Below are 25903 nucleotides of genomic sequence, written 5' to 3' on the forward strand. Positions count from 1 at the left end.
CTTTATTGATCCTAAGAAGGTGAACGACAACCGATACACTTAAATGCTTCCGCGGGCGTATGCCTTCGTTCATTTGTCTCATTACTGACGTAAGCGAATTCTAGTCTGAAAGTATTATTACATGAGGACTATGGAGTCTCTAAAAGATTTTAAGTATATATTAGTAAGTCCGTTAGTAAGTAATTTTCTCAATTCGATGCCTAAGAATTAATACGTCCGGTTTAATATATTTATTTTTTCTAATTTACATAAAAAAATGTATGCGTAGAAATATCGCGACATTGTTAGTTTTTCTTTGCACAACAGAAAAGGAGACAGTATAATAAAATTGCATTTTAAACACATACTTAAATACATGTCACGTGCACGAAAGACAAAAACCGCACTGACAATCAGCAGCGAAATCGTACGACTCGCTTCTACCTCTACTGCGTTTTTGGAGATACTGAGGGCTTTGGTTCATATTCAGGCCAAGATTTTGACGCACAGCCACTTTCTCGCTGGATCGAACGATACGGAGACTCGAAAACAGATGACAATGTCTGCATGTCTACCGTAAATGGCATCGTTTTCCGCTATAGAGGCCGTCAGCATGTCGCGATGACGGAGGACGAAATCGGCGACTCGCTCATCTGATTCAAAGGCAGGATTGCGTGCGGCGAGAAGGAGTGCAGTCTCACGTCCTCGATTTTCCAGAAAAAGGTGGTCCAATGAAACAATAGAAAGAGACAGATGAGCGATTCATCTTTTTATATTATAAAAATTATTAAAAATATATTTATGCTACGTTGACGTGATAGATAGACGTCAATGCAAATGTTTGCGAACTCCATGTATAACGGAGTCAAGGTTGCATTTGCGTAAATAAAATATTACGTCCCGCTGACATTATTTTTTCTTGTAATTTATCGTTTGCGTGACACAGATATTGATAATGGGTATGTGCTGCTGCGCAGCATTGTTTTTTAAATCGACCACTAAAAGTTACATAACGCGTCATGTCGGTGCCATCGATGCCATTTAAAGGCAATAAAGGCCCCCCACTTAATAAAGAAAGGATGGAGAAGCCAGAGGTTCCACGCTGCGTGAGCAGTCGCCTAAAACGAGACGTTGTGTGGGCCGTACAAGGAGATCTCGTTAGTCTTACTAGTCTTTTGTACAATGCCACATCGGCGAAATGCAGAGCGCGGAGCAATCCAAATCCAGAGTGATCCATCGTGAGACATCCGATTGTTGGAAATGAAAGGAATCAAATTAAATCACAAATCATAAATAACGTTGGACGCATTCGTGATGCATGTACAAATTATAAAACTATCATCATTCCACTTGTCATAAATAAATTGTTATCGGAAATCACGTGTATGAATTAATGAACATCGCACAAATAAAAAAAATATATTGCAATTTATATTTGCGACGGCAAAGCACGCGACTACGCCCACATGCGAAGTCAGACAGCCAAAGTAACCCGAAATTCACAGAATAAAACTGATTAATTTATCGTGCCCGTCGTATGCCGGCAGCATCGTAACTTTCGTTGGTTTCCGTACGATTCTCGCGAGGAACGAGATGGCTCGGTGTGTTTTATCGTTATGGTCCTCGAGATTAAGAACCGAGGATTTTCGTACAGCACGTTTGCGGGCCCTGGCACGCTTCTCTTAAGTGTCCTCCTCCCTTGCTGTTTTCAGAGAGGTGAAAGAGAAGGAAGCGCGCGTGAGAGTTCAGAAAGGATAAAGAGGGACGCAGGTTTACTTGATCGAAACGAGAAACCACTTGTCCATATTTGGCTACACCCGCTGCGGTCTACATTCCGTGTATTTTTTTGCTTTCTTTCGATCGACTATACGCTCCTTTGCTGCATCAGCGAACATGACCGGAGCTTGCACATTGCTCCTCTGTTTATTTTTATCACATCGACGACGTAACTTGTTTTTCTCAAAAATTCCGCGAGATTTACGCGCTGCGCCACATGTAGATTATAATTAAGTGCAAAACAATAATTAGTTTGATTACTGAATTGATAGTAAACCATTTAAGAAAAGTAATGAAATGAAGACCAATTGTTCATGAGCAACCTTATTTTTTTGTTTTGCTAAAAATAAGTTAAACACAATTTTCAGAGAATATCATGAGAGATACACCAGAGTAATTTGTAATTCGTATACGAGAAACACCCATGTGGGCACAGTGCGAAGAATCGAGACGCGCGCTACCCACACCCTGGGCAGTATAAGTCCGTACTAATTCAGCGGAAATGTAAATGTCGATATAAGAAGTGTAAAGTCGTTCGCTTTCGTGTACATAAGTAGAGGTACGCCTGCGGTGATATATTGCACATTATTTACAGCTGTTCCAGTTCTTTCATACCTGAATTTACTGAGAAAATCGTTTTCTCTTCTCCAGCATTACTGATTGCAACAAATATCAAAATCACGGAAGCATAACTAAAATAGAAATTATTACATTATGGTTAAAAAATTACATTGCGGCGTCTACAATATGATTGCAAATATAATTCCAATGTTTACACGAAATGTCTATTTAAATCATTTAAAATCGATAATCTCGTTGGATTTCATGTGAATATAAATAATATTCAATAAATTATATACAATATTACATGTTTAATAAAAGTAATATCAGTTCCTCTTTTCTTGGCGTCATTCTTTTTTACATTTGTGCCTGTTCCCAATAGATGAAATTCGGAAAATGGTTGTATCTGCACCTATGAAAAAAATTTCGAAGTTTTATGACTTCTCACAATGAATCATCGGATACCATTTATTTTACTTTTGCTTGCAACGTGAAAGACATAATGATAAACTGTATATATCGTGCATTTTAGCGATAAGAGAAACAAGATACACATTTTACTATTAATTACAGCGATCTCGTAGAAGTATTATCTGGAAAGGCAGGTCGTTTGTAGCACGGATCTGGTTAAATCTAACTCAATGCATGACCGATTCGATTTTGTTGGATCAGGTTGCGAATAAAGGGCGAAAAACGTTGCCGCACGCGTTGTCCCTCTTTGGATATGAAGGCACTTGTATAATAAGTGGCACAAGACCGCTTTCTATCTGCGCGCAAAGGATTTCTCAGTATATATCTCACGAACACGGTACGTCGAGTGCCAGCATGAGATTCGTATGGACCGACATCTGATCATTACTAAGAAAGTTATTTTTTCGGATTATGATACGTTAGTGTAGGAGTGTATTGACTTGTTAGTCACCCTCTTAACATACGTACCTCAAACATCAATGGACACTTGGATCAGGCAATTTTTATAGCACAAGCTGATTATCGAACTGTTATGAATCAAGTAGTCTTTGTATCGAAACACTCGATTAGTTATTTGTTATTTTAAGTCATAAGAGTTATTCATGTTAAATCAATGATACTGAAAAAGTAAACTTGATAGATTAATAGATTGTGGATTGTGAGAGTTCAAAGATATGCAAATATTTTGTTGTAAAGTTATCTTTTTAAATTAAATCCAATGTATTGCAAACTGTGTCGACAATTTACACATAGCACTTTTGTATTTGCGAACATACATTTTAAATTCAAATATAATTTTATACTTACTGCATAAGGAAATGCCTCGTCTTCACTTTAATAAGGTTTGAATACATTGAAATACAGCACAAAATAAGAGACACGTCATTTTATGTTAAAAGGTTCAAACAATCTTTTCAAAAAATAGATTTTCTTCTTACTAAACGAATATTGTCAAATCGATAAATTTTAGATAAAATATTTTAAACTAAATGTTTATGACTTGCAAAGTGCTTTATAACAATGTGATTGCCGGTAATGTAATCAAATATAATCAAAACTTCCCTTTCTCCTCACTTTAGATGTTTCAATTTTTCGTTGCAGATTCTAATAAAAATAATTTTGTATACGATAATTATACTGCATTTTATTTCTTCAAACTCTCTCCATCAGTTCCTATTATACTGCTCTGTACAATAGTGCTCTTCTTCTTTTTTAATCCATATATTCAAATCTAACAAATTCCTTCCCATATTATAATATACGTATACACACATAAGTATGATTAATAGTTTTATAAAGAATTTTTCTCTCACTTTTTATTCTCCCAAAAGGAAATCTGTTATCAATTTATTGAACTTCTCGGGATATTTCTGATTAGGATTATGTTTACCATTCTCAAAAATGTATAACCTGAAATATAAGAAAAATTAATACACCATCATTGAATTATTTTCATTATTTCGAACCTATACAAATACTTTGAATCGACGATATTCTGTTTCAGATACTTTGACTGTTCTAGTACAGCCAACGCATCCTTTTCTCCATGAATGATGAACGTTTGACACTTTATTTTCGGTAAAGTCTGCTTGCATAAATCGCCATCCTGCTTGATGTACACCCTTAGCATATATTCTATCCACTCCGACACAATCTTTTGTATATAATCCATATTATAGACTTGTAGCAAATCGGTTATCAGTCTTTCCGACCACGTGTTGATGTCTCTTAAGCCTTGACAGAAGTATTTTTTGAAGTTAGTTAAATATGTGTCTTCTTACATTAATTCTCAATATTGAAAGAAATATAATCTTGCATACTTTCAAATACTTGAATCTCCTTAGAGCGTACGTATGATCTTGCACCGAGTACAATCATCTTGCGGATGCTGTCTGGATATGTGGCGGCAAGCAAAAGCGCCACGGTACCGCCATCGCACCAGCCAAGTAAGGAAAATTTTGAATAGCCCAGACTTTTCATCAGACTGTGGGCCCACGCAGCATCGCGCTGATGGAAATTATCCGGAAAAGTCCTGTCAGGTGGTCGTGATTGTCCATAACCAGGTGGATCCCATACCACTATAGTCAGCTTCTCTCTGTTCAGCTTTTCAATCTGCAGCCTGAAACTTATCCGTGTCGTTCCTGAAATATATCGTACATTCAGTTTAAGAAACAATAAATTTTACTTTACTTTACTTTTTTCGTCTAATAAGTCAACGTTTGTGCTTTGTTGCTCGAAGTTAATGAAGTCTAATAAAACTGGTAAAGTTTATTGCCATTGCGGTTGTACAATCATCGCGCGTAATTCATAACAACACAATGATAATCGGTAACAATAAAATATCATGAATAATAACAGAAAAAAGTAATCGAAATTATCTAATCAAAAAATGTTTGAGAATGAGACGCAGTTACATTTCCTCGTACCGAGCAAGAATTAAACAACAGAAAAAACATTGTGTCTATTATTAGACAGTGTAAATGTTACGTCAGTATGTGTATTCCTCGAAACCTATTCGGAAGATGGCAACAAATACCACTCGAATGCATAAAATACGTTATCTCAATGAAAAAATTTTAAGCCATTTACCTTGCCGTTTATTATTCTACGTAATGATACAAACAATCACTCACCTAATACTCCAGCCATCAATAACACCGGATGATCGCCTGTGCCGACTCGAAGGAAATTGATGTCTACGTCGCCCACGTGTACCTTTCCTTCCTGTAAAACGTTCTATTTAACGGGATGAATCGTGACATGGCAGATTATATGCGACATGGATATGTGCCATTTTATACGGTCTGCAGACCATCTCGTCTGAGATGTTGTCACAAAAATTTTACGTATTTTACCTCCATCTCACAAGCCTTGCCTTCCATCACTGATGATTGTCGAGTTGCTAATGATACGAAGTGCCTTGAACATGTCTTGAACCTTCCCGATATATGTAATTTGCGAATGAGTAATTCTTACTTCGTTGAGTAAATTGCCGTCTTTATTATTAGTGTCATTATATGTAGTAACATAGCATATAAATTCTGCGTTAATGTTAGTGACGATGCTACGAAGAGATAAGAAAAAGTTTGTTTAAATTCCACAGTTTTTATAATTTATGATATATTTTTATTTTTTATGTATTAAGGTTGGTTACTCAAAGTTATTAATTTATTAGTAAACCGATAAGAGATTTATGTTTATTAGTAAAAAATAATTTATTTGTTCAATAAACATTTAGTTCATGCGAACATTTAGTTATAAGGCCATTTTTTAAATTAAATCTCTTATAGTACAAACCTAGTTGGAAATTATACGTAACATTTTTATGTTCCTGAACATTTTAGATTCAAGTATAATTGTATATTTGAGGAGGGTAAAAAAATATATTAAAACTGCATTAAGAAATGTATTCCAATTTGATAAGCTTGGAATGTGTTGAAATATACTTCAAAATATACTTCAAAATAAGAAGTCGACATTTTTTAATAACATTTTATTTCATAGAAGATGTCAAACAACTCTTTCACAAATTGAATGTTTTCTTTCCAAGCGAATATTGTCAAAATATTAAATAATACTTAAAATTTTTGAAGTTTTATGACTAATAATATGCTTTAATGATGTACTCAGATGTAATCAGCAAAAAGTTACCTTGCTTTTTAGTTTTGTCAGTTTAAGTTTTTGTTATAGATTCCAATGGATAATCTTGTATGCGATAAGTGCACTGTACATTATTTCTCTTCAAACTATTCCTCAATTAGTTTCTATTATATCGGTCTATACAATAGCGCGTTTTTTCTTTTTAACTCCGTATTCTCAAATCTAACAAATTCCTCATCATATTATAATATATAAATATATATAAATATGTATAATTATGTATGGTCAATATCTTTCTAAAAAACGTTTATCTCATTTTTCTAAGAGGAACTCTGTTATCACCTTGTTGAATTCCATGGAATATTGCAAGACAGCATTACTTTTTTTAAAAATGTGAATCCTATAATACAATAAGGAAAATTAATAAATCATCATTTGCTTATTTTCATTATTCCAAATCTATAAACATACCTTGCTTTGATGATATTCAGGTGCAGATTAAATGACTGATCTGGCATGATCAATTTATCCTTAGATTTAGAAAGGATCAATGTTGGGCACTTTATTTTCCGTAAAATATGACAGCATAAATTACCATTATCCAGGTTGTACAATGTTCGCATAGTGTCTAATCATTCCGACCAAGTCTGTCGTAAATAATTCAAATCAGGGATTTGCATCGAACAAGCCGTAGCTTTTTCTGAATGCACGAAAGTGTCCCTTGCACCTAAATAACAATATATCACGAAGAGTTATTTTATAAAGTAAGTAAAAAACCGATTCTCTTCAGCTTCGAATACTGAAAGTAATATAAAGTATCGTACGTTCATGTTTTTTCATCTCATCCGGGTGTATGTATGATCTTGCACCGAGATCGATCATCTTGCGAATGTCCTCAGGATACTTGGCGGCGAGAAACAACGCCATGATACCGCCATCGTCTATGCCGCATAAAGAAAAGTTTGAGTAACCCAAAGTCTTCATGAGACCGTAGGCCCAAGTGGCATCGCGGTGAAAGTAATTAGTCAGAAAAGTCCTATCGGGTGGCCGTGATTTTCCATAACCGGGGGGCTCCCATGCCACTATGGTGAACTTCTCTTTATTCAGGTTTTCAATCTGCGATTTGAAACTCGTCCATATTGTTCCTGAAACATATCGTACATTCAGTTTAAAGAACAATAAATTTTACTTCATACTACTTTCTTTTTCATGATGTTAACATTTACGTTATTTTGCTGACATTAATGCAGCTTAATAAAACTGTTGGAATCGCCCTTGCGATGATTATATACGCAATCGTCACGCATAATTCATTACAACATCGTAATATTTGATAACTAGCGTTTCGGACCGAGCTTCGTGCGTGTGTGAATGCTTTCCGTCAATAAATGTGTGAATGCATGGGTGGATGCGTGAGTGAGTGGGTGGTAGTATAAAACTTAAAAAAACCACATAGTAACCATTTCTGAAAAATTTGCAAACTTTTGGTACCAATTTCGAGAAAATCGGTTCATTAATCAAGGAGTAGTTCGCGGTCAGACAGACAGACAGACGGTACTTATATATATAGATTGATAACAATAAAATATCACTGAGTAATATCACAAAAAGGATAACTGAAATTATCCAGTCAAAAGAACGCAGCTTTTTAGAAATTAAAGAAAAGAGAAAACACTCTACTGTCTTTATGATTAGACAGTTCCAATGTTACGTCGGAGCGTATGTTCATCGAGTCGAATTCAAAAGATGGGAACAAAAATATCACTAAAACATCGAGTACATAAAATGCGGTACTTCAATATATAAACTTTGAGCCGTTTACCTTGCCATTTATTATTGTATGTGATAATACAAACGATTACTGACCTAGTGCTTCAGGCAGCAATAAAACTGGATAATCGCCCGTGCCGACTCGAACGAAATTAATTGCTACATCATCCACCTGAATCTTTCGCTCCTGTAAAAGGATCTTTTGTTTAACGGAATGGTTGGGATGAATCGTGACTTAGCAAATGATAGGTAGGCTTGATACGGATACATGTCATATCATATTCGTACTATGTAAACCGATCGAGTTTTCACGAACATTTTACCTCAAGTACAAAAGTAGGGTCCTCGCTTGCGGCGCTTGTCATCGTCGACAACTATCAAATATCAAATCACTAAAACTGAAATCCTTTTAACCGTCTGCTGAACGTCTGTCGAACGCTGTCCATATACGTGTAGTGTGCGACAAGCAAGTCTACCATCCTCTGCCCTATGTCCTTTATTGTGCGAAATCCAGTATCGGTTATTGTTGCCATTACACGTGTTGACATACCACATACGTCGTGCGTTATATTCTCTTTGCCTATTATCGTTTGAAATTAATATTACAATTAACATTAATAACGTAGCTATTAACGGAAAAGAATTTACTTTTGTTTACTTAAATTCCTTGGATTTTATAATTTCTGTAATAATATATAATTTTCTTTTTTTTAATATTGCGTATTAAACTGATTAATGGGCTTTATTAGTAACTAGATAAGCTATTTGTATTTGTCATCTCAAAATAATTCATTTCTTCGGTTAAGTTGAAAAATCGGTCTTTCAAAGCGGCCGGGATCATGTCTAGAAAAATCGATAGCTGAAATGAATGTTTAATGTATCCAATTGTAAACACGCAGCTCTAATGTCATATTATACAAATATACAATCACGTGAGATTATGCATGTACGTTTTTAAAAATATCTATGGTCATGGATATAGGAGAAATAAGGAGAAACATTCCCATCAAAGGATTGCATTTTACTCTTGAGGAGAGCGGTTTTCTTCTAAAGTATTATTTGATAATGATATTCTGTAGCAATTTTATATAGAATTATTGAATGTCATTTATCTTTAACTTCAAGTATATGCGCAACAAATAATTTCCTTCCTTGGGCATCTTCATTTGTGTTCTGGATTCCAAAGAAAATGACTTTGTATTTTGTGATAATTGCACTACAATTTATTTCCCTTCAAACTCTCTCCACCAGTTTCTATTATACTGCTCTGTACAATAGCGCTCCTCTTCTTCCTTAATCTACATATCGAACAAATTCCTTACTACATTACATTATATACACAATATATACACGTAATTATGTATGGTTAAAATAGGTTTGTAAAAAATTTTATCTCAGTTCTTATTTTTCTAAGAGGAACTTTGTCATCTTGTGGTTGAACACCTCGGGATATTTTTGATAAATATCATGGGGAGGCTTCTTAAACATGTATGTCCTGTAATATATATATACTATAAGAAAAATTAATAAACTATAGATTATTTTCATTATTTCAAATCTGTAGATATACCTTGAGTTGACAATATTCTGTGACAAGTGCAATTGCTGATCTGGAACAACAAATTTATCTTCAAATCCATGAATGATCAACGTTGGGCATTTTATTTTTGCTAAAGCTTCCTGGCACAGATTACCATTCTGCACGACGTACAATCTTTTCATCGTGTTTACCCACTCCGTCCAAGTCTTTTGAAAATAATCCGTACAAACTTCTGTAGGTACTAAATCTTCGATCCGCCTCCCAATATCTAGATAACAATATTTCACGAACAGTTATTTTATAAAATAAGTTAAAAAGGGATCCTCTTGCGTTAGCTTCGAATACTAAAAGTAATATAATGTATCGTACTATCACAGTGTGCGATCTCGTTCTGATGTATGTATGATCTTGCACCGAAAACGATCATTTTGCGAATGCTCTGAGGATATGTGGCAGCAAGCAAAAGCGCTGTGGTACCGCCATCGCCAAAGCCGAGCAAGGAAAATTTCGAATAGTCTAGGGTCTTCATTAAACTGTGGGCCCACGCAGCATCGCGCTGATGGAAATTATCCGGGAAAGTCTTGTTGTCGGGTGGTCGTGATTTTCCATAACCGGGTGGTTCCCATGCCACTATGGTGAAGTTTTCTCTGTCCAGCTGTTCAATCTGCGACCTGAAACGCATCCATGTCGTTCCTGAAACATATACACTCAGTTTAAGAAGCAATAAATAGTACTTCAAATGTTTTGGTAACAATAAGGCATAACTGATTGTGAGCAATAACACAAAAAAGAGTAATCGAAATTAATTACTAGTTAAAAATTGTTTGATGAAAGAAGACTCTTATTTTAGACTATTTTAGACTATTTAAATGCCACGTCGGTGGTCATATATTCATCGAATAGAACGCGAAAGATACAACAAATACCACTAAAACGTCAAATGCATGAAATACGTTATCTCAATGAAAAAATTTTGTGTCGTTTAGTATTCTACATGATAACATAAACAATCACTTACCTAATACTTCAGGCAGTAATAAACTGGATGATCACCCGTGCCGACTCGAACGAAATTGATATCTACCCAGTCAGCCAAACCTGCGAAGAACAGACATTGGCAAAATCTGTTCGACAAAATATGTGAGCAGAGAGGCCACAGATTGGGTACAAAATCCACCCAGTAAGCATATTGTCAGCAGTACGCCGACAGATTGGCAGCAGATATGAAGCAGAATAATGTAACAGATCTGGTACCATCTGTGTTCGCATTAAGCTTGTGTTCTGCCAGCAGATCCTGCTTATAACATGATCTGACAGCAGATTGGCGGCAGAAACTGAACAGATCCTACCGACATAACCTGGCGGCAGATTGGCGGCAGAAATAGAGCAGGATCTGCGCAGTGTAGTTGGCAGCAAATTGGCGACAGAAACCGAACAGAGCCTGCCGACATAACCTGGCGCCAGATTGGCGGCAGAAACCGAACAGGATCTGCAGCTTTTGACACTATTCAAATTTACACGGCTAGGAATATGCGTTTTCGCTCCGCACCGCTAGGTGGTGAACATGTTGAGTTCTTACTCGACGTTAAGATTTAGCCTGACAGTTATATAAGTTAATATACGCGTCTTGACATAACAGTATTAATTTTTCTAAGAATTTTTGCACTTGCGGCACAGAGGTTCTCACGGACAACGTCCACACACGCCGCAAGCAATCTGAAGGCATTAAATTTGCCCATTTAATCAAATTAAGTATTGATTAAAAAAACAGATTACAATAGTGGACCAATATAAGAAATTAATTCATACCCCACATAAAAAATTAGATTTATATTGTTAACCAATATTGCTCCAATAAATTTGTACTACTACGGCACTTTCTCGCAGAGCCTGCTCGATTTCTGCTCCCAATCTGCTGCCAACTACACTGCGCAGATCCTGCTCTATTTCTGCCGCCAATCTGCCGCCAATCTGCCGCCAGGTTATGTCGGCAGGCTCTGCTCGGTTTCTGTCGCCAATCTGCTGTCAGATCATGTTAGCAGGATCTGCTGGCAGAACACAATCTTAATGCGGACACAGATGGTACCGGATCTGTTGCATTATTCTGATTGAATCTGCTGCCAATCTGTTGACATACTGCTGACAGTTTGTTTACTGGGTACCTCGTCCACCTGAATCTTTCGCTCCTGTAAAACGTTCGTTCAATGTTCAACGGAATGGTTTGGATGAGTCGTGACTTAGCAAATGATACTTGATACGGAGACATGTCATATATTGCATTCGTACTACGATGTAAAAAGAGTTTTCATGAACATTTTACCTCCACGGTGGGATCGTTGCTTGCCATCGTCGATATTGTCAAATGTAAAATCACTAAAAATGAGAGATTTGCATCGGACGGCTTCCCGACTGCGAACGTTCGCGGTTTGCGACAAGCAGCTTGAACTCGACCTGCCCGAAATGCGGTGTCTGTTATTGTTATCGTTACATGTATTGACATATCACATACGTTGTGCGGTACAGTAAGTGTCTTTGTCCATTGGTCGACATTACTGACATAGTTACTAACGGATAAGAATTTAATTTTATTTATTTAAATTCCTCAGAGTTTATAATTTCTGTAATAATATATAATTTTACTTTGTTATATTGCGTACCAAGACTGATTAATGGAATTTTCTAATTTATTAGTAATGAGATAGCTATTTATAATTATATTTGTCATCTGAATAATTTATTTTTTCAGTTAAGTTGAAACACCGGTCTTTCAAAGCGTCCGCGATCGTACATCCCTTTATCTACGAAAAGTCGATCAAGCTGAAATGGTTGTTTTCAGTTGTATCTAATTATAGAAACGCAGCTCTTATGTTATATTATACAAATATACAATCACGTAATATTATGCGTGTACGTTTTTAAAAATATTTATGTCGATCAGGGCTGGACTGGGTTCTCCAAAAAGGCACAGACCTTACATGTTCAGAGCGTGCACCGGCTCGAAGGCCGGTAGGCTGGCGGGACAGTTCGGACCTGATGTGGATATATGAGAAATACGGAAAGACATTTCCATCAAGGGATTGCATTTTACTCTTAAGGAGAGCAATTATGGTTTTCTTGCAAAGTATTATTTATAATAATTATTTGATAAGTATTATTTCATAATGTTCGGTTATGTTGAAAGAACTTTCTCTCTAAATGTAAGCGAATATTATCAAAACGATAAAAGATACAAAAACTGTTTTAAATAAAAGTTTTATAATGTAATTTATTACGATGTAATTATAATAGGTATAATCAGCAGAGAGCTTTTTTCCTTTTCACTTTGGCTTCAAAACGTTGTTGGGGATTGTAATGAAAATATAATTCTGCATGTGATAATTATACTGCACTTTATTTTTCCTCATACTCCCTTCATCATAATGTTTAATATTCTGCCCCCTGTAGCGGTTTTTTTTTTAATCCATATCTTACACATTCTTTGTATATATACACACACACACACACACAATATATGACAGAAGTACGTATGATTAATATCTTAGTAAAAACTTTTTATCACACTTTCGATTTCTCCAGGAGAAAATCCGTGACCAATTTATTAAACTCCTCGGGATATCTCAAATGAAGATTGTGTGCGCCCTTTTCGAAAATGTGTAATCTGTAACATAATACAACAACAAAGTTGATAATTCATTGTAGAGTTGTCTTTATTATTTCAAATCTATAAAAATGAATACCTTGAGTCAGTGATATTTTGCTTCAGGTACGTTGAATGTTCCGGTAGGACCAACGCATCCTTGGCTCCGTGAATGATGAATGTCGGGCACTTGATTCTCGATAACGCCTGCTTGCATACGTCACCATTCTGCTTGTCATACAATTTTAGCATACCGTCTATCCAATTCGTCCAAGTCTGTCTGAAATAATCTTCACCGTAGGCTTGTATCATAGGTGTTCTCATTCTTTCTGACCACTTGTTGATGTCCCTGATATCTAGACAATGATATTTCACGAAGAGTTATTTCATGAAGTCAGTTAGGAATCTCCTCTTGCTTGGATCATTAGCTTGGATACTGAAAATGACATGTAGCGTATCGCGATGTATCGTAATAAATAATATATCGTACTTTCATACGCTTTGGTCTCGTCCGGGTGTATATATGCGTTCGCGGCGCACACGATCATCTTGCGGACGCTCTCAGGATACGTGGCGGCAAGGACAAGCGCCGTGATACCGCCATCGCTCCAGCCGACTAAGGAAAATTTCGAGTAGCCCAGGGCCTTCATGAGATTGTGCGCCCACATGGCATCGCGTTCAAAGAAATCATCCGGGAAGGTCCTGTCGGGTGGCCGTGATTTTCCGTAACCGGGTGGATCCCACGCCACTATAGTTAACTTCTCGGTGTCCAGATTTTCGATCTGCGGCTTGAAATCCGTCCATATCGTTCCTGAAACATACGTCCAGTTTTAAAGACGATCTAAATTTTACCTCGCATCACTTTTTTGCGCTTGTTTTAATTTCTTTATTTTTTATTACTTAAAATCTTTTTGCAAGAAAAATCTTTCATTCAATTTTTTTCCCCAAATTTGATGAAGCTTAATAAAAAATTTAGAATTGTTGATTGGAATTTTATGCAGAGTCATCGCAGATAATTCATATAATGACACAACGACAATCGATAGCAATATGAATTGTCACGGAATGTCACTATAATACCAAAAAGTGGATCATTGAAATGATACAATTTTCAAAAATTTATTTAAGAAAAAGACACATTTTTCCTCATAACCATCAGTAGTCAATCGGGCAAGAGAGAGAAAATTCGCTACTTTGTCTATTATCGGACAGCTTGAATGTTGCATCGGTGTGTGTATCCGTCGCGCCGTGCTGGTACTCGGAAGATGGCAGCAAATATCAGTAAAACGTCGAACGCGTAAAATGCGTAATTGTCTGGCGTTGTTTCATCACGAAAATTTTCAACATTTATTATTCTACGCGATATTACGAATCATCACTCACCTAATGCACCAGGCAGCAACAGCACCGGATGATCACCGGTGCCGACTCGAGCGAAATTGATGTTTATGTCATCCACCTGAATCTTGCGTTCCTATAAACGGAATTGCTGGGATGAATCGTGACATGGCAGATTATACTCGACACGGACATGTGCCAATTTTCATTCGGCCTGCAATGTTAGTTTTCACTTTTTTTACGAAATTTTACCTCCACCTGACGGGCCTTGCCTCCTATCGTCGATGATTGTCGAATCGCCAATGATGTGACGCGATTACACGTCTTAAACACTCTCGATAACATTGTGCGGTTCGCAGACGTACGACTCCAGCTGCTTTGCGTTGCGTGTGTCTATTATTACAGTGATTGTATGCGTGGATATACCTACCGTATCAATTCTGTGATAACATTTTGTTATTAAAATCGTGTTATTTTTTTATTTATCCGCGCTAAAAGTGCAATAATCGTCGTTATTAGTAATAATTTAAGTTTGGATGAAATATTAATATAATTTATTTCGTATAAAGCTTTTTTTCATATACGTATAGGTAGAGAAGACGTGTATCGTATATGGCTAAATGTGATAATAAATGTAGATGGTGTGTAGGAAGCTCGCTATTGACGGTGAATAAAACATAATATTGGTAGCCTTATGTGCTATTTTATTATCAGTTTTATATAAGTTTATATCAGTTTAATATAATAATGTAATGATAACGGTGCAGATTGTGTTTCACTGAAAAAGATAATTTAAGTTTGGTTTCGTAAATAAAAGTATGAAAGTGATGTTTACTTTTTACTCCGTCTCCCAGGTATTTTCCATCGTAAACGCCAATAAAGCATATTATTTTCCATATGATATTAGAAATTAACAGTATTAAGTGTAGTAAAGTGTAGATTATAAGAAATACACCAAGAAGATAAGAAAATCAATGTTGAATGAATTATTTTTCACTTGACAGGGACGGGTAACAGATTTTCAGCGATTGATTACGATCATTAAAATATTTATTTTAGAATTACACGTGATAATGATAAAAATGAAAGATACGAGGCGTCGGTGAAAACGCATGAACAATGGTGGTAATGATCAAAAGAACCAATGCACATATGTCCCTACATGGTAAATAAATAAATACGATTCTCATACAGTGCAATAATAATCTTAATGTCGATGATCACGTGAATTTGTAATTATTTCCACAAAAGTAGCTACAAAAATCTCGCGAGGTACAATACAAGCTGAACGCAGTGCAATGCAATGCCCTCGCAATTCGTTTAAAATTTCGTTATAATTATGTCGAGCAGAAAGAAGATAGAAAGGAAGAAGACACAGCTTAGACAGTGTTCTAAAGAGTGCGCAGAAATTGTAATTAATCTTACACTTAATCATAAGCCTACCACTGAGAAGAATAATGATATTAAATGATCAAGAGCGAATTATGGTAATGGCTTATCATGAATCCTGCTGGTTACGATTACTCTGTGCCCGCTCGCGTGCCTTGTGATATTCCTCTGTCAGATATTTCTTGTATTTCGTCTGGTTTCTCCATAGCTCCGCTGCTTCGACGTTGAGGGGGCTGTCGTTGTTAGGTTCTATACAATTTCCAATATGATTTCCTAATTAGTAGTCATCATCATCATCATAAATTGACATTAATTCAGTACACGTCTCTGTCTGCCTGTCTATTACTCACCACTAAGAAGGGACTGTATGGAGAGTAAAATAGTACGCACGTCGTACAAGGCGCTCCATTTGTCTTTCAGTATATCCAAACAGATATTACCAACTGGATCTACGTTTGGGTGAAAGCAAGGCGTAGCAAAACGTACTATGGGAGCGCTATATGGATAACTATGTGGAAATTCTAGAGTCAATTTGTAGGTAAGACCGGCGTATACCTGTAACATTAAATCCCCAATGAAACGCGTTAGGTTCTCTCCTCATTTAGGAATATCAAGCACGAGACTTAGAAAACTCAGTAATTTAAGATTAATTGAATTGGCTTACCGTGTCTTTTGGTCCTGTGATAGTTCCGATCCACTTAAATAAATTTTCTCCCTCCGGGAAGGCGGACACCCCCTGTTCGGTACTCATCATCAGCACCATCAGCTCCTTTTGCAACCTTGAACAACGACAACAGATAAACTGCACGGCCATATTGTCGCGGGACAAGACATTTCTAACTGGCCACGTTGAGGTAGAGCCGAGATGTTACAAAATCAAATTCTAACGCCAAACACTTGCGATAATGACTCGGTTAGCCAGCTTTCGAGCCTACGCCAGTCCGACGCTAGGGTTATGCGTCCAGCGTGCGGACCGACGCGACAACGATTGTATCATAAATTTCTGAAGCATTTATCGAGAATATTGGTGGATCGTCAGGGCTCATCAGCTGATTCGTCCACCAAGAAGAACGGAGGAAAATCCGACTCGGTAGTCTTCACGTACTCTTAAGAAACTCGAATTTTCCATACCGTTTGCTGACCGCATGATTGTCCTTCGGCATAAGCTGCTTCTCCTCGGCAGCCTTCGTTGGCGTGTTCTGCGTCGAGCTGAACGGATTGACGTTCTGCGCCATCCTGGGACACTGAACTGTGTGTTTCCGAAAGGCCGACCGTTCAAGTTCAGGGATCGAATGGTGGAATCGCGTTCCGACAGGACGAAGCTCCGTCTTTGCCTTGCCGACGAGTCACAACAGCACAGCGGAAATTTGAATGCTACACGCGCGCCACTATCTGACCTGAAAACATCGAGCGGAGAAACAGCTGTTGCATCGAGTGGCGGCGCGTTGCGGCGCACTTCACTCCGTTGAGCGCGCGCGTGTGTGCCGTCCGTCGGCGCACGATCTCTCGGCTTTGTGCGAGGATCGTTCCCTCCGCGTAGGATTGTCGCAACGCCTGTATTCCTCTTCATACGTCGGACAATAAAGATCGCTTGGATTCCTCGAGCGTTCCTCGGTGACAGATAACCTCACTGTTGCTGTCGTTTGCTGAACTATCGCCAATCGCACGCTGCGGTTTCACGGGCGTTTCAATCACGACAGCTCCAGGCTGGATCGGCCGCCGGACATCTCCCGCTTGCGACAATTTCGAGCAATTTTAAGAGGATGGTGAGGCAGTGAACTTCAAGCAATTTTAAGAAGACGGTGAGGTAGATCAGGATAATTGAATTTTCGACGTTGCAGATCGCTACTACGTGCTGAACAGCGAAACACGAGCGAAATGGAATTTGCATATTAGCGAGCAGTGTCGTGGGAGAAGCTCGCTCAGTGTTGGACGCAGCAACACTTTTCTCGAAGCGTTTCTCGGAGCAAGAAGTGTCGCGACGATTACGAGCAGGCAGATCGGGCGATGCCATGCGATGGAACTGTTCGATGAAGTCCGAAGCCCGCTGATTCCGAGATAACGAAAGTATGGCAGCGGCGCAGGGCACACCGGAGTCGGATACCGGGAGTTTCGAGTGTTTCCGAAACTACACGGCGCCGGAGGTGTTCGTGCAAGGCCTAGCTGGCATTGTCGATCAGCAGGATGTGGAGTCCATGATACGCGCTCAGAAACAGATGTGAGTGCCAATTGCAACGCTGTTTCCTATAAGCGTAAGCGTCGCTTCATTATCATGTAAATAATCTTCATGTATTTCGCGTGCGCTTGCAGGCTGCAGCGATTCGAGAAGACCAACGAGATGTTGACCAACTGCAATCAGTTGTCGATAAACAGGCTGAAAACGGCTGGTACCGAGTTCAAGAAGCACACTGCCCTCCTGGTCGAGATGAAACGAGATCTGGACTACATATTCAAGAGGATCCGTTTGGTGAAGAACAAACTGAGCCAACAGTATCCACAGGCGTTCAATGGTAATCAATCGCAAGGCTTAGGCAAGCTAATGTAGCTCTGGTATAAGAGAACGAAGGAGAGATGGAACTTTTGTGCTCACTGCAAACGTACTGTAGAGGCGGTGAGGAGCAGCCTGGCGGAGGAAGTCATCGTGGAGGACGTCGATTGTCCGGTGAAGCCCCTCGAACCGGAGATCGTGCCGTTGCCAGCAGCCGCCGCCGATCGTGATCCCGATTCAGATGGTAATAAAACCTCCACTAAAACTAGTCATTTCGCTAAGGAGTAGATCCGCGGATTTCGATGAGCGTTCGTTCAAAGTGTAAAAAAAAGAAAAAAACACTTCGTAGAATTACCTACGGCACATGAATGAGCAGGCAGTTAATTCAGGTAACGCGTTGCATTTCTCATGTATATGTATATATATTGAGCGATATGGGAGATGCGGAGATCGAGCGTGTCTGCTTTGTTGTGAGATTCCCTAGGGAGATTCCTGTTTAGTCTGAATCGATTGTTTAACCATTGAGATTTTATTGTTGCGAATTGTATGTGTAAGTACATTATTAGCTGTATATACATCTAGATATATATATTTACGAATGCACAAGAGACTCTATTTTAAAGAGAGTATTTCTACTACGGAAATCGATGTTAACGAGAAGAGTAACGTATCTCGCTTCTTACGATTGCGCTTTACCTCACACCTCGTGCATTTGCTCTCATGGGGGACAGGGGGGAGGGGAGGGGAGGAAAGGAGTATCAGTACAAAAAACCTGTTGTAAAAAGTAAATCAAGATTGCAATGGCGACTGGATTATAGTTTCCGCAAGTTTTTTTAGTTATTACTCGCATGTAAAGTTGGATCGTTATGTTTACTGACAAGCAAGATCGCAATATACGAGCGGTACAGAGTAAATTTCCATACTAGTTAATTTCTGTGAAAGTAGCCGCTTATCGGAATAACGTAAAGTAATTTATGAACAGCGAGTGGGAAATCGGTTCGCGCTGGATGCAAAATCGTTTGGCGTCGATTTATTGAGAGATAGAGACATCGAGAAGTACGGAAGTTTACTGCTCTAAATGTTCTTGTTACGTATTTCATCGACCTGTCGCGTAAGTATGTACATATCGCATAACATGCTTTCGATGTACAAACCGATCTGTTGCTTCTATCAGCGCATAGCAAGAAAGCTTATTCATGTGTTACATAATGCATTGTTGTAAATAAAGACCGTTCTCGTCGTCTACCTCGTCGCACGTACAGAATCATCTGTCTCACGATCTACTTCCGATAGGTACGTCTATTTACGATTCGCAGTTACGGTCGAAGCCAGCTCGGGCACCAATCCACGATGTTGCAAAGCTTCGACACGAGCTTCGGGCACGAGCTTCGGGCACGAGCTTCGAAAGATTGAATCAACCCGGTGTATCTTGCGGTTCCGCGAGAGGAATGCGAAAATGCGCGTGACGAAGACGTGTGCGTTGTCGTGTTGGTTTAACAGTCTGAAATTCGATGTTGGCATCAAACGTCGACGTTGACATCTTCTCACGATTCCGCTGCATCCTCTGCGGACCGAGATCAGAGTCGTCTCAAGGTGCTCGAACAAATCCTTTGTATGCGCGCTTTTATTGCAATGAGACAGTGCGATATACATATATATATATATATATTGTAAAGCGTTCCGGTTTTGGCCGAGAGTAAGAGAAAAATATATCAATGTTCTCCTTTTTCCACACGTTTTTTGCGAATTTACATGCACACGTACACATACACTTACACATCCCGATTAAGCTATCCCATCTTTCCTGCAACAAAAAAAAAAAGAATAAGACAGTAAGAAAACAGCGATGATTAGCCAGGAGACTAATGACATGACTTCAATTGTACAGTGCCGGTCGAGGAGTTTCAGTTCGCGAAGCTGCGCAAACGACGAATAAAGAGTAACGACAGTTCGTCGACGGAGAGCAACAACGATCAGAGTAACGCCGACACATCGTCCTGCACATCCGATACTGGCTGAACGAAAGCCGGGGGGCCGTATAAATGAGAGAAAGAGAGAAAGAGCGAGCGAGAGAAAGAGAGAGAGAGAGAGAGAGAGAGAGAGAGAAGGAGAGAGGGAGGGAGAAGGAGAGAATGAGAGAACGAAAGGCTTACTATCATGCCCCAAGTCGGATTCACACACCGGCCGCTTCGAATATTTGCGAATGATGCTTGCGAGCGTGTGACCAGTCACTCGAACGACCAATCAATCGGCGATGAGGGACTCGAAGAGCGCGAGATATCGTGGCCGAAACTCGCGTCGACATACCATCGTCGGTACGACGTACACTGTATCCTGATGTCATTGTGTAAGCTGCGAGCTTGTGAATGCTGTCAATGTTGAGAAAAATAAATTCTTTGTACACGGCAGAGCAATGTTGATCACTTCTATACCGTGAGACATCCACGTGCGGGAGAACAACAGAAAATAGAAAGAGAGAGAGAGAGAGAGAGAGAGAGAAAGAAAAGGGCCACGCGAGAGAAACGTCCTCCGTGGGCAACCGGGAGCTTTAATTCGCGAGTCGAGTCGAGAATCGCCGGCGACCAACCACCTGGGACGTTTCATTAGCGACGGCGCGGCCAGCCGTCGCCGTCCCGTGAAATATTTCACTCGTCCAGCCGGCAAAGGTGGCGCCGAGATTAATGCGAATGCTTTTCACGACTGCATCCGTGCGCTTGCGAGCGCAAGAGCGCGACGCAGGCCGCTATACTTAGCCAGCGCGACGCGCGCGTCTGGACGAGAGATTCACGTGACTTCTTTCAGCACGTTAATTCAGGAGGAAGACATCCGAAGTGTCCACCGCACGTGTTCAGCGCGACGAGGCAGAGCAAGCGACGTTGTTCCCGTTTCGTCGAAGTAACGACGGTCCTGATTCCATCGTGGGTGTACCACAAGTCGCGCAGAAGTTCCTTTGACTCGTTGATACTAAAATTGGAAGGAGTTGTACTCACTGCGGATCAGGGAAGACGACAGTCGTTTTCCCGCGGACGAGCCCGCGGAGTTTCCCAATAGTCATGTATACCCGAACTTCCAGCCCGAAACTTGAATTATTCAAATCTTTCATCAGGCAGCCTGAGAATGTATCCGAACAGCTCAATCCTGAAAAAAAGAAAAAGAAATTTGGCAGCAAAATTTGGAAGCTAAGCGATGAAGAGAAGAAAAGAAAGGACGGATAAGATGATTTTATTCCTGTTTGCAGTAAACTTTGATTCTTTTTCCCGAAATAACTTTTATAGTTTTAAAAACAATTCTGTGGGAACCTCTCTCTCTCTCTCTCTCTCCCCCCTCTCTCTCTCTTTTTATAAATTTCTCCCCTTTTATTCGCAGGTGCTTTTCTTGCTTTCAAATATTTGCGAAATCTTTAGCTTTTTGCGCGTATTCTTCAGCGAATCGGCGTAATCACGCTGTAACCGGCGTCGTAATTATTTACAGATTAACGGCAGATCAGCAGACTGTTACCGGCGAATCACCGGTTGCCGGTTGCGAATGTTAATTTTTCTTCTGCGGTTTGTTATCGCCCCGCGATAAAATATTGTTGGGAATCGATTCTGGTTCTGCTTTCTACCATCGATGGTTTGTGCTATACACAGACGTCATGCGCGTGCATACGCACACACGTGCGGAGTGCGACGCGCCCTCCGCGCGCGAAGACGCCAGCCGTCGCGATGCCAGAAACCAGCTGCGCCTCAGCTGTTTTCTATCCGTTCTCTCTTGCTCCCTTTCTCCCGACGATTGGACACTTCAAAATAAAATCCTAGATAGACGCGACACATGCGAATACGCGGTTACGCGGAATTTACTTTGCGGCGATTTATGTATAATTCAACTCTCAATCTGTGCGCGCAGGAAAACTCGTTCCGCGCACGATGCATTCGTAATACACATTGATTTTGTAAATTTTTCTACGTTTCAAGAAACAACACTGTGATTAAGGCGATTATGACTATAAAATATTTTTCGATCGTCTGAAAAATTATCATTTTACGGAAATGATTATTTCATCAGTTAGGCTGCTTTTAAGATTGTCTATTTATTAATTTCGCTTTTCCTGCCTCATTTTCTTTCATTGACGACGTACACGTGACTTAAAAATTTAAAATATGCAAGTGCAACGGAATGAGGTGCGCAATACTCGAGGTATATTTCGCGTTGAGTTTTATCGCACGCATTATTGGACTATTTCCTCTCCTAGAGTCCCGTCCTAACTGCTTGCGCAAAAGCGCAATTCATTTGTGCGGGCCGCCATCGCGGATATTGCACGCGCGCGTGCTAACGCGCCCGAGAAGAATGTATTTTGGGGTAAGGGCGGCAGGGAGGGCGGTCGCGGCGGTTAACTGCACTCCCGATAAAACGCGGAAACAGCTGTTTAATCTTATCCGGTCCACCTGCGCCGCGCGCTCGATATTTACTTTCATTCTTCCAGCGCGTCGCATGCAGCACGCGCCTCTGGAACACGCGTCTTTTGTTGACAGAAGCATAACAAAGCTTGTTTCCAGCTACAGGAGCGGGCTGTGGCACATGTCTGCTACCACGAAATATTTCGGACCTGCTGCGCAAATTTAACGCAACGATGTAACATATTTATCATACATATTTTTCGTTGGTTCACAGTAAAGCCTCAGATTTCACGGTAAATTTCTCGGAATGACCGTTTATCTCCGAAATCAATGCGATTTGCGGATTTGCAGCGATTTGTTGAGGGAGGAATGTATTTAACGTGGCGATATAAATCTCACAAATTTCGCAAACTTGCTTGTAATGGGTGAGGAGTAGCTGCAGTAATCCCCGCAATGTGGAGGGAAGCGTCGCGCGGAATACGCTGCGCATTACGCGAAGAGACCAACAGGAACGAAAAGAGACGCGGTAGAGGCGTGAGCGTACCAAGGCCTTTGAAAATCCGACGATGTTTTCGAAGGCCGCGGATATCCTCTTTTACGGCGAGCGTCTCGCGAGCGCCGGTACCCAGGCCACGGTACGTTGACGCGGGTACAACGGTGGCCGATGCAAAGTAATACAAAAGCGTGCTCGGAGCACGTCCGCTAACTCGTCGCGGAGTGTCACCGGCAGCACTTCGGATTGAACTTTTCCAAGAGCCTCGGCCGGGCTAAAGAAAACGCGCGGGGGTCTTATCCGAGAGGAGAGGACGAGGACCAGAAGAAGCGGCATTCGGGGGAGAGAGAGCAAAGTACTCAGGAACGATTAAAATCTCGCCCGTGGCGGTTTCACGAGGAATGGCTAGCTAGCGAGTGAGTATGTGTGTGTGTGTGTGTGTGTGCGCGTGTAAGCTCGCGGGCTTTTCTACCCCTTTGACAAACCTGCTTTATATTCCTGTGTAATTTCCATATCCGTAATACGCTTATATTATGCTTATAGTAGATTATTTTTGAGTTACTGTTTATATTTTACAGTGATCATTTCTTCTCTCGCGTGCTCACCAGACTTTACATACATGTTTACGTTAAGTTACAGCAATGGATCCTTGAGAGGAACGTATCTTGGACCTCTGTGTCTGGGATCCAGATTCCGGCTCTGCATTTTCCTGGTTTTGGCATCCAGATGTTGAAGTACCTGCTTTCCTTAATCCTGACTCTGGCGCCCACATGTAGAAACGTCTGCTTTCCTTGATCGTGGCTCTGGCATCCAGATGTGTGAAATGTCCGCTTCCCTTAATCGCGAATCGTCCTAACACGGCGTAGCGAAATTGGACGGTCGGGCTCGGGGATGGGATTTAGCGCTAAAAATGAACACGGGATTTATTATATTCCGTTTAATAATGTTTTAGCATCATTCTTTACGTGCATTATTAATACACGTAATGTCGCATCTCGCGCGTCTAAGGCGCAACGAAATCTACCCACTCGTTCAGTCCCTGTCTCCCGAAGGTAAGGACTCCTCCGTCGCTCTCGCTTCCTCGACTGACGTTCCCTTTTTTTCTGCAGCGCGTACGGGCGACAGAGCGGCGAGAGCTTTGTAAAATCGGCGGATGCTGCGGCCTCTCCCTCGCCGGAGGAGTGACTTCGTGCTATTGACATCCGCTTCTCGTGGTATCGACATCCCGGTACATGCCCGCCCGCGCCGGGAGCACGATCTCGCGTCACTTCCAGAGAGCGAGAGCGTGCGAGAGAGAAAGAGAGGGATAGAATTAGAGGGCCTGAGAGAGAGAGAGAAAAAGAAAGAGAGCGAGAGAGAATGAGAGAGAGGGTGCATACGGCGCAGTAGTCCGTCGGGGCGATCGTCGGCTCTGCGTCGGTGTAATTTTCGCACTCGCTGCAAAATTACACCGTGCCGCGGCGTCGATAAGTCGTAAATTACGGGCACGTAGGTGGACGATCGTGTAAAACGCGGCCGCGGTCGGCCCTGCGATTGACGCCATCACCGCGCCACCGAAACTTACGGCCATACGTCGAATAAATCGGAATTAGCGTTTAATCACGTACGTCCGCTCGATATGCGCCCCGCCGTAATTGGGTCTCGAAATTTCCCGGTCGCGGATTGCCGCGAACTCGCACGGACGAGAACTCGTCCTCGACGTTCTGCCCTTACGTATACTTTCTTTCTCTTTCTCTCTCTCTCTTCACAGTAATTTCGCCATTGGGTATATCGCACTGCATTCAACAACACTGCCCATGGAGTCAAAATAAAGCCAAATATTCTTTTACCTTTCCTTATTTTCTCTTTTACCATTCTTTGTTCCATTTCTCCGACATTCTTTTACCGTTTCCCTTATGTTCCATGTGTTGAAATCATTCAAGTCTATTCAAGTTTACAGCTTCAGCTACATGTGCTGAATTTCAGATCGTGTTTAACGATTCTTTCGTATGCAGCACATATGTTTATTATAATGTATTCAAATTGATTGACGTTGTCATAATCTATAAGTGACACGTATCTATTTGCATCGTTCATGTCGCATACTCATGTTCGCAGACGGTGGATGATAGATAGATGAAGAAGAATGGCACGTTTGTCATGATGCGATTTCGAAAGACGATTGATACAAAATAAAAATGGATTTTTCCTCGAAATATTGGATCTTGAAAAAGATTATTTTACTTATGTTAACGTATATTGCAATAATGAAATAATTTATTCGACAGAATTTTAATATCGATCCCTGCTTAATGTAAAATTTTTAATTAATCCCTCGGCTACTCTTTGGTAAGCTACTCATTGAAGCAAAGACTATCCCCGATCACAACCAGTTTTGAAAATTTATAATGACATTTCGTGCAAGTGTGGAATATTCAAACGTAGATTTAAATACGGATACATAACTATCAACGCGTGCATAATGACTGAGAATCATCATGAAAGT

General features: G+C 40.1%; 5 protein-coding genes and 1 pseudogene across 11 annotated transcripts; 1 reads left to right on the forward strand and 5 right to left on the reverse strand.

Moving 5' to 3' along the window:
* Window positions 1-217: 217 nt before the first annotated feature.
* LOC105277475 (valacyclovir hydrolase) lies at window positions 218-5740 on the reverse strand. 6 transcript variants are annotated; one of them, XM_011335852.3, is made up of 8 exons: window positions 5643-5740; window positions 5421-5511; window positions 4608-4928; window positions 4266-4521; window positions 4101-4197; window positions 3256-4018; window positions 2888-3174; window positions 218-2728 (listed from the first exon to the last, which is right to left on the reverse strand). In XM_011335852.3, exons 1-5 carry the CDS (start codon window positions 5667-5669, stop codon window positions 4104-4106), a joined length of 789 nt encoding a protein of 262 aa, XP_011334154.1. In that variant the 5' UTR covers window positions 5670-5740; the 3' UTR covers window positions 218-2728; window positions 2888-3174; window positions 3256-4018; window positions 4101-4103. The 6 variants fall into 6 exon arrangements, with proteins under 6 accessions (XP_011334154.1, XP_011334152.1, XP_019886621.1 ...); XM_011335850.3 differs by having other exon boundaries at window positions 3256-3406; window positions 3595-4197; XM_020031062.2 differs by having other exon boundaries at window positions 218-2447; window positions 2624-2728; window positions 3256-4197.
* Window positions 5741-6267: 527 nt separating this feature from the next.
* LOC105277477 lies at window positions 6268-8522 on the reverse strand (annotated as a pseudogene).
* A 717-nt stretch (window positions 8523-9239) lies between these two features.
* Window positions 9240-11018, reverse strand: LOC105277507 (valacyclovir hydrolase). Its single transcript, XM_020031027.1, has 4 exons — window positions 10716-11018; window positions 10067-10390; window positions 9728-9965; window positions 9240-9652 (listed from the first exon to the last, which is right to left on the reverse strand). Exons 2-4 carry the CDS (start codon window positions 10377-10379, stop codon window positions 9559-9561), a joined length of 645 nt encoding a protein of 214 aa, XP_019886586.1. The 5' UTR covers window positions 10380-10390; window positions 10716-11018; the 3' UTR covers window positions 9240-9558.
* A 2051-nt stretch (window positions 11019-13069) lies between these two features.
* LOC105277478 (valacyclovir hydrolase) lies at window positions 13070-15573 on the reverse strand. Its single transcript, XM_011335857.3, has 5 exons — window positions 14925-15573; window positions 14718-14808; window positions 13825-14145; window positions 13435-13690; window positions 13070-13355 (listed from the first exon to the last, which is right to left on the reverse strand). The coding sequence occupies exons 1-5, from the start codon at window positions 15015-15017 to the stop codon at window positions 13253-13255; spliced, it is 864 nt and encodes a 287-aa protein (XP_011334159.2). The 5' UTR covers window positions 15018-15573; the 3' UTR covers window positions 13070-13252.
* A 133-nt stretch (window positions 15574-15706) lies between these two features.
* LOC105277479 (ubiquitin-conjugating enzyme E2 C) lies at window positions 15707-17430 on the reverse strand. The gene is made up of 4 exons (XM_011335858.3): window positions 17193-17430; window positions 16726-16840; window positions 16412-16616; window positions 15707-16310 (listed from the first exon to the last, which is right to left on the reverse strand). Exons 1-4 carry the CDS (start codon window positions 17294-17296, stop codon window positions 16171-16173), a joined length of 564 nt encoding a protein of 187 aa, XP_011334160.1. The 5' UTR covers window positions 17297-17430; the 3' UTR covers window positions 15707-16170.
* A 121-nt stretch (window positions 17431-17551) lies between these two features.
* On the forward strand, window positions 17552-25247 carry LOC105277480 (kxDL motif-containing protein CG10681). 2 transcript variants are annotated; one of them, XM_020031050.1, is made up of 5 exons: window positions 17552-17827; window positions 17903-18279; window positions 18372-18571; window positions 18668-18793; window positions 24528-25247. In XM_020031050.1, the coding sequence occupies exons 2-5, from the start codon at window positions 18131-18133 to the stop codon at window positions 24560-24562; spliced, it is 510 nt and encodes a 169-aa protein (XP_019886609.1). In that variant the 5' UTR covers window positions 17552-17827; window positions 17903-18130; the 3' UTR covers window positions 24563-25247. The 2 variants fall into 2 exon arrangements, with proteins under 2 accessions (XP_019886609.1, XP_011334162.1); XM_011335860.3 differs by lacking the exon at window positions 24528-25247 and adding an exon at window positions 20438-20956.
* Window positions 25248-25903: the final 656 nt, after the last annotated feature.

The sequence above is a fragment of the Ooceraea biroi genome, chromosome 3 (genome assembly GCF_003672135.1).
Source record: "Ooceraea biroi isolate clonal line C1 chromosome 3, Obir_v5.4, whole genome shotgun sequence".
NCBI lineage: Eukaryota > Metazoa > Arthropoda > Insecta > Hymenoptera > Formicidae > Ooceraea > Ooceraea biroi.

Excerpts from the sequence above, each read along its gene's own strand:
- LOC105277475 (XM_011335852.3), bottom strand. The coding sequence starts at position 5,669 with ATGGAAGGCAAGGCTTGTGAGATGGAG. Across the intron at positions 4,522-4,607 it reads GGAGATTCAAGTATTTGAAA|GCTTAAGAGACATCAACACG; the intron begins GTATGCAAGATT and ends ACTTCTGTCAAG. Across the intron at positions 4,198-4,265 it reads CAGAATATCGTCGATTCAAA|GTTATACATTTTTGAGAATG; the intron begins GTATTTGTATAG and ends CTTATATTTCAG.
- LOC105277507 (XM_020031027.1), bottom strand. The coding sequence starts at position 10,379 with ATGCGTTTCAGGTCGCAGATTGAACAGCTGGACAGAGAAAACTTCACC. Across the intron at positions 9,966-10,066 it reads CGAGATCGCACACTGTGATA|ATATTGGGAGGCGGATCGAA; the intron begins GTACGATACATT and ends ATTGTTATCTAG. Across the intron at positions 9,653-9,727 it reads CAGAATATTGTCAACTCAAG|GACATACATGTTTAAGAAGC; the intron begins GTATATCTACAG and ends TATATATTACAG.
- LOC105277478 (XM_011335857.3), bottom strand. The coding sequence starts at position 15,017 with ATGTTATCGAGAGTGTTTAAGACGTGTAATCGCGTCACATCATTGGCG. Across the intron at positions 14,146-14,717 it reads GTTGCTGCCTGGTGCATTAG|GAACGATATGGACGGATTTC; the intron begins GTGAGTGATGAT and ends CGTATGTTTCAG. Across the intron at positions 13,691-13,824 it reads CGAGACCAAAGCGTATGAAA|ATATCAGGGACATCAACAAG; the intron begins GTACGATATATT and ends ATCATTGTCTAG.
- LOC105277479 (XM_011335858.3), bottom strand. The coding sequence starts at position 17,296 with ATGGCGCAGAACGTCAATCCGTTCAGCTCGACGCAGAACACGCCAACG. Across the intron at positions 16,617-16,725 it reads TCACAGGACCAAAAGACACG|GTATACGCCGGTCTTACCTA; the intron begins GTAAGCCAATTC and ends TTAATGTTACAG. Across the intron at positions 16,311-16,411 it reads CATACAGTCCCTTCTTAGTG|AACCTAACAACGACAGCCCC; the intron begins GTGAGTAATAGA and ends GAAATTGTATAG.
- LOC105277480 (XM_011335860.3), top strand. The coding sequence starts at position 18,131 with ATGGCAGCGGCGCAGGGCACACCGGAGTCGGATACCGGGAGTTTCGAG. Across the intron at positions 18,280-18,371 it reads ATACGCGCTCAGAAACAGAT|GCTGCAGCGATTCGAGAAGA; the intron begins GTGAGTGCCAAT and ends GTGCGCTTGCAG. Across the intron at positions 18,572-18,667 it reads GTATCCACAGGCGTTCAATG|AGGCGGTGAGGAGCAGCCTG; the intron begins GTAATCAATCGC and ends AACGTACTGTAG.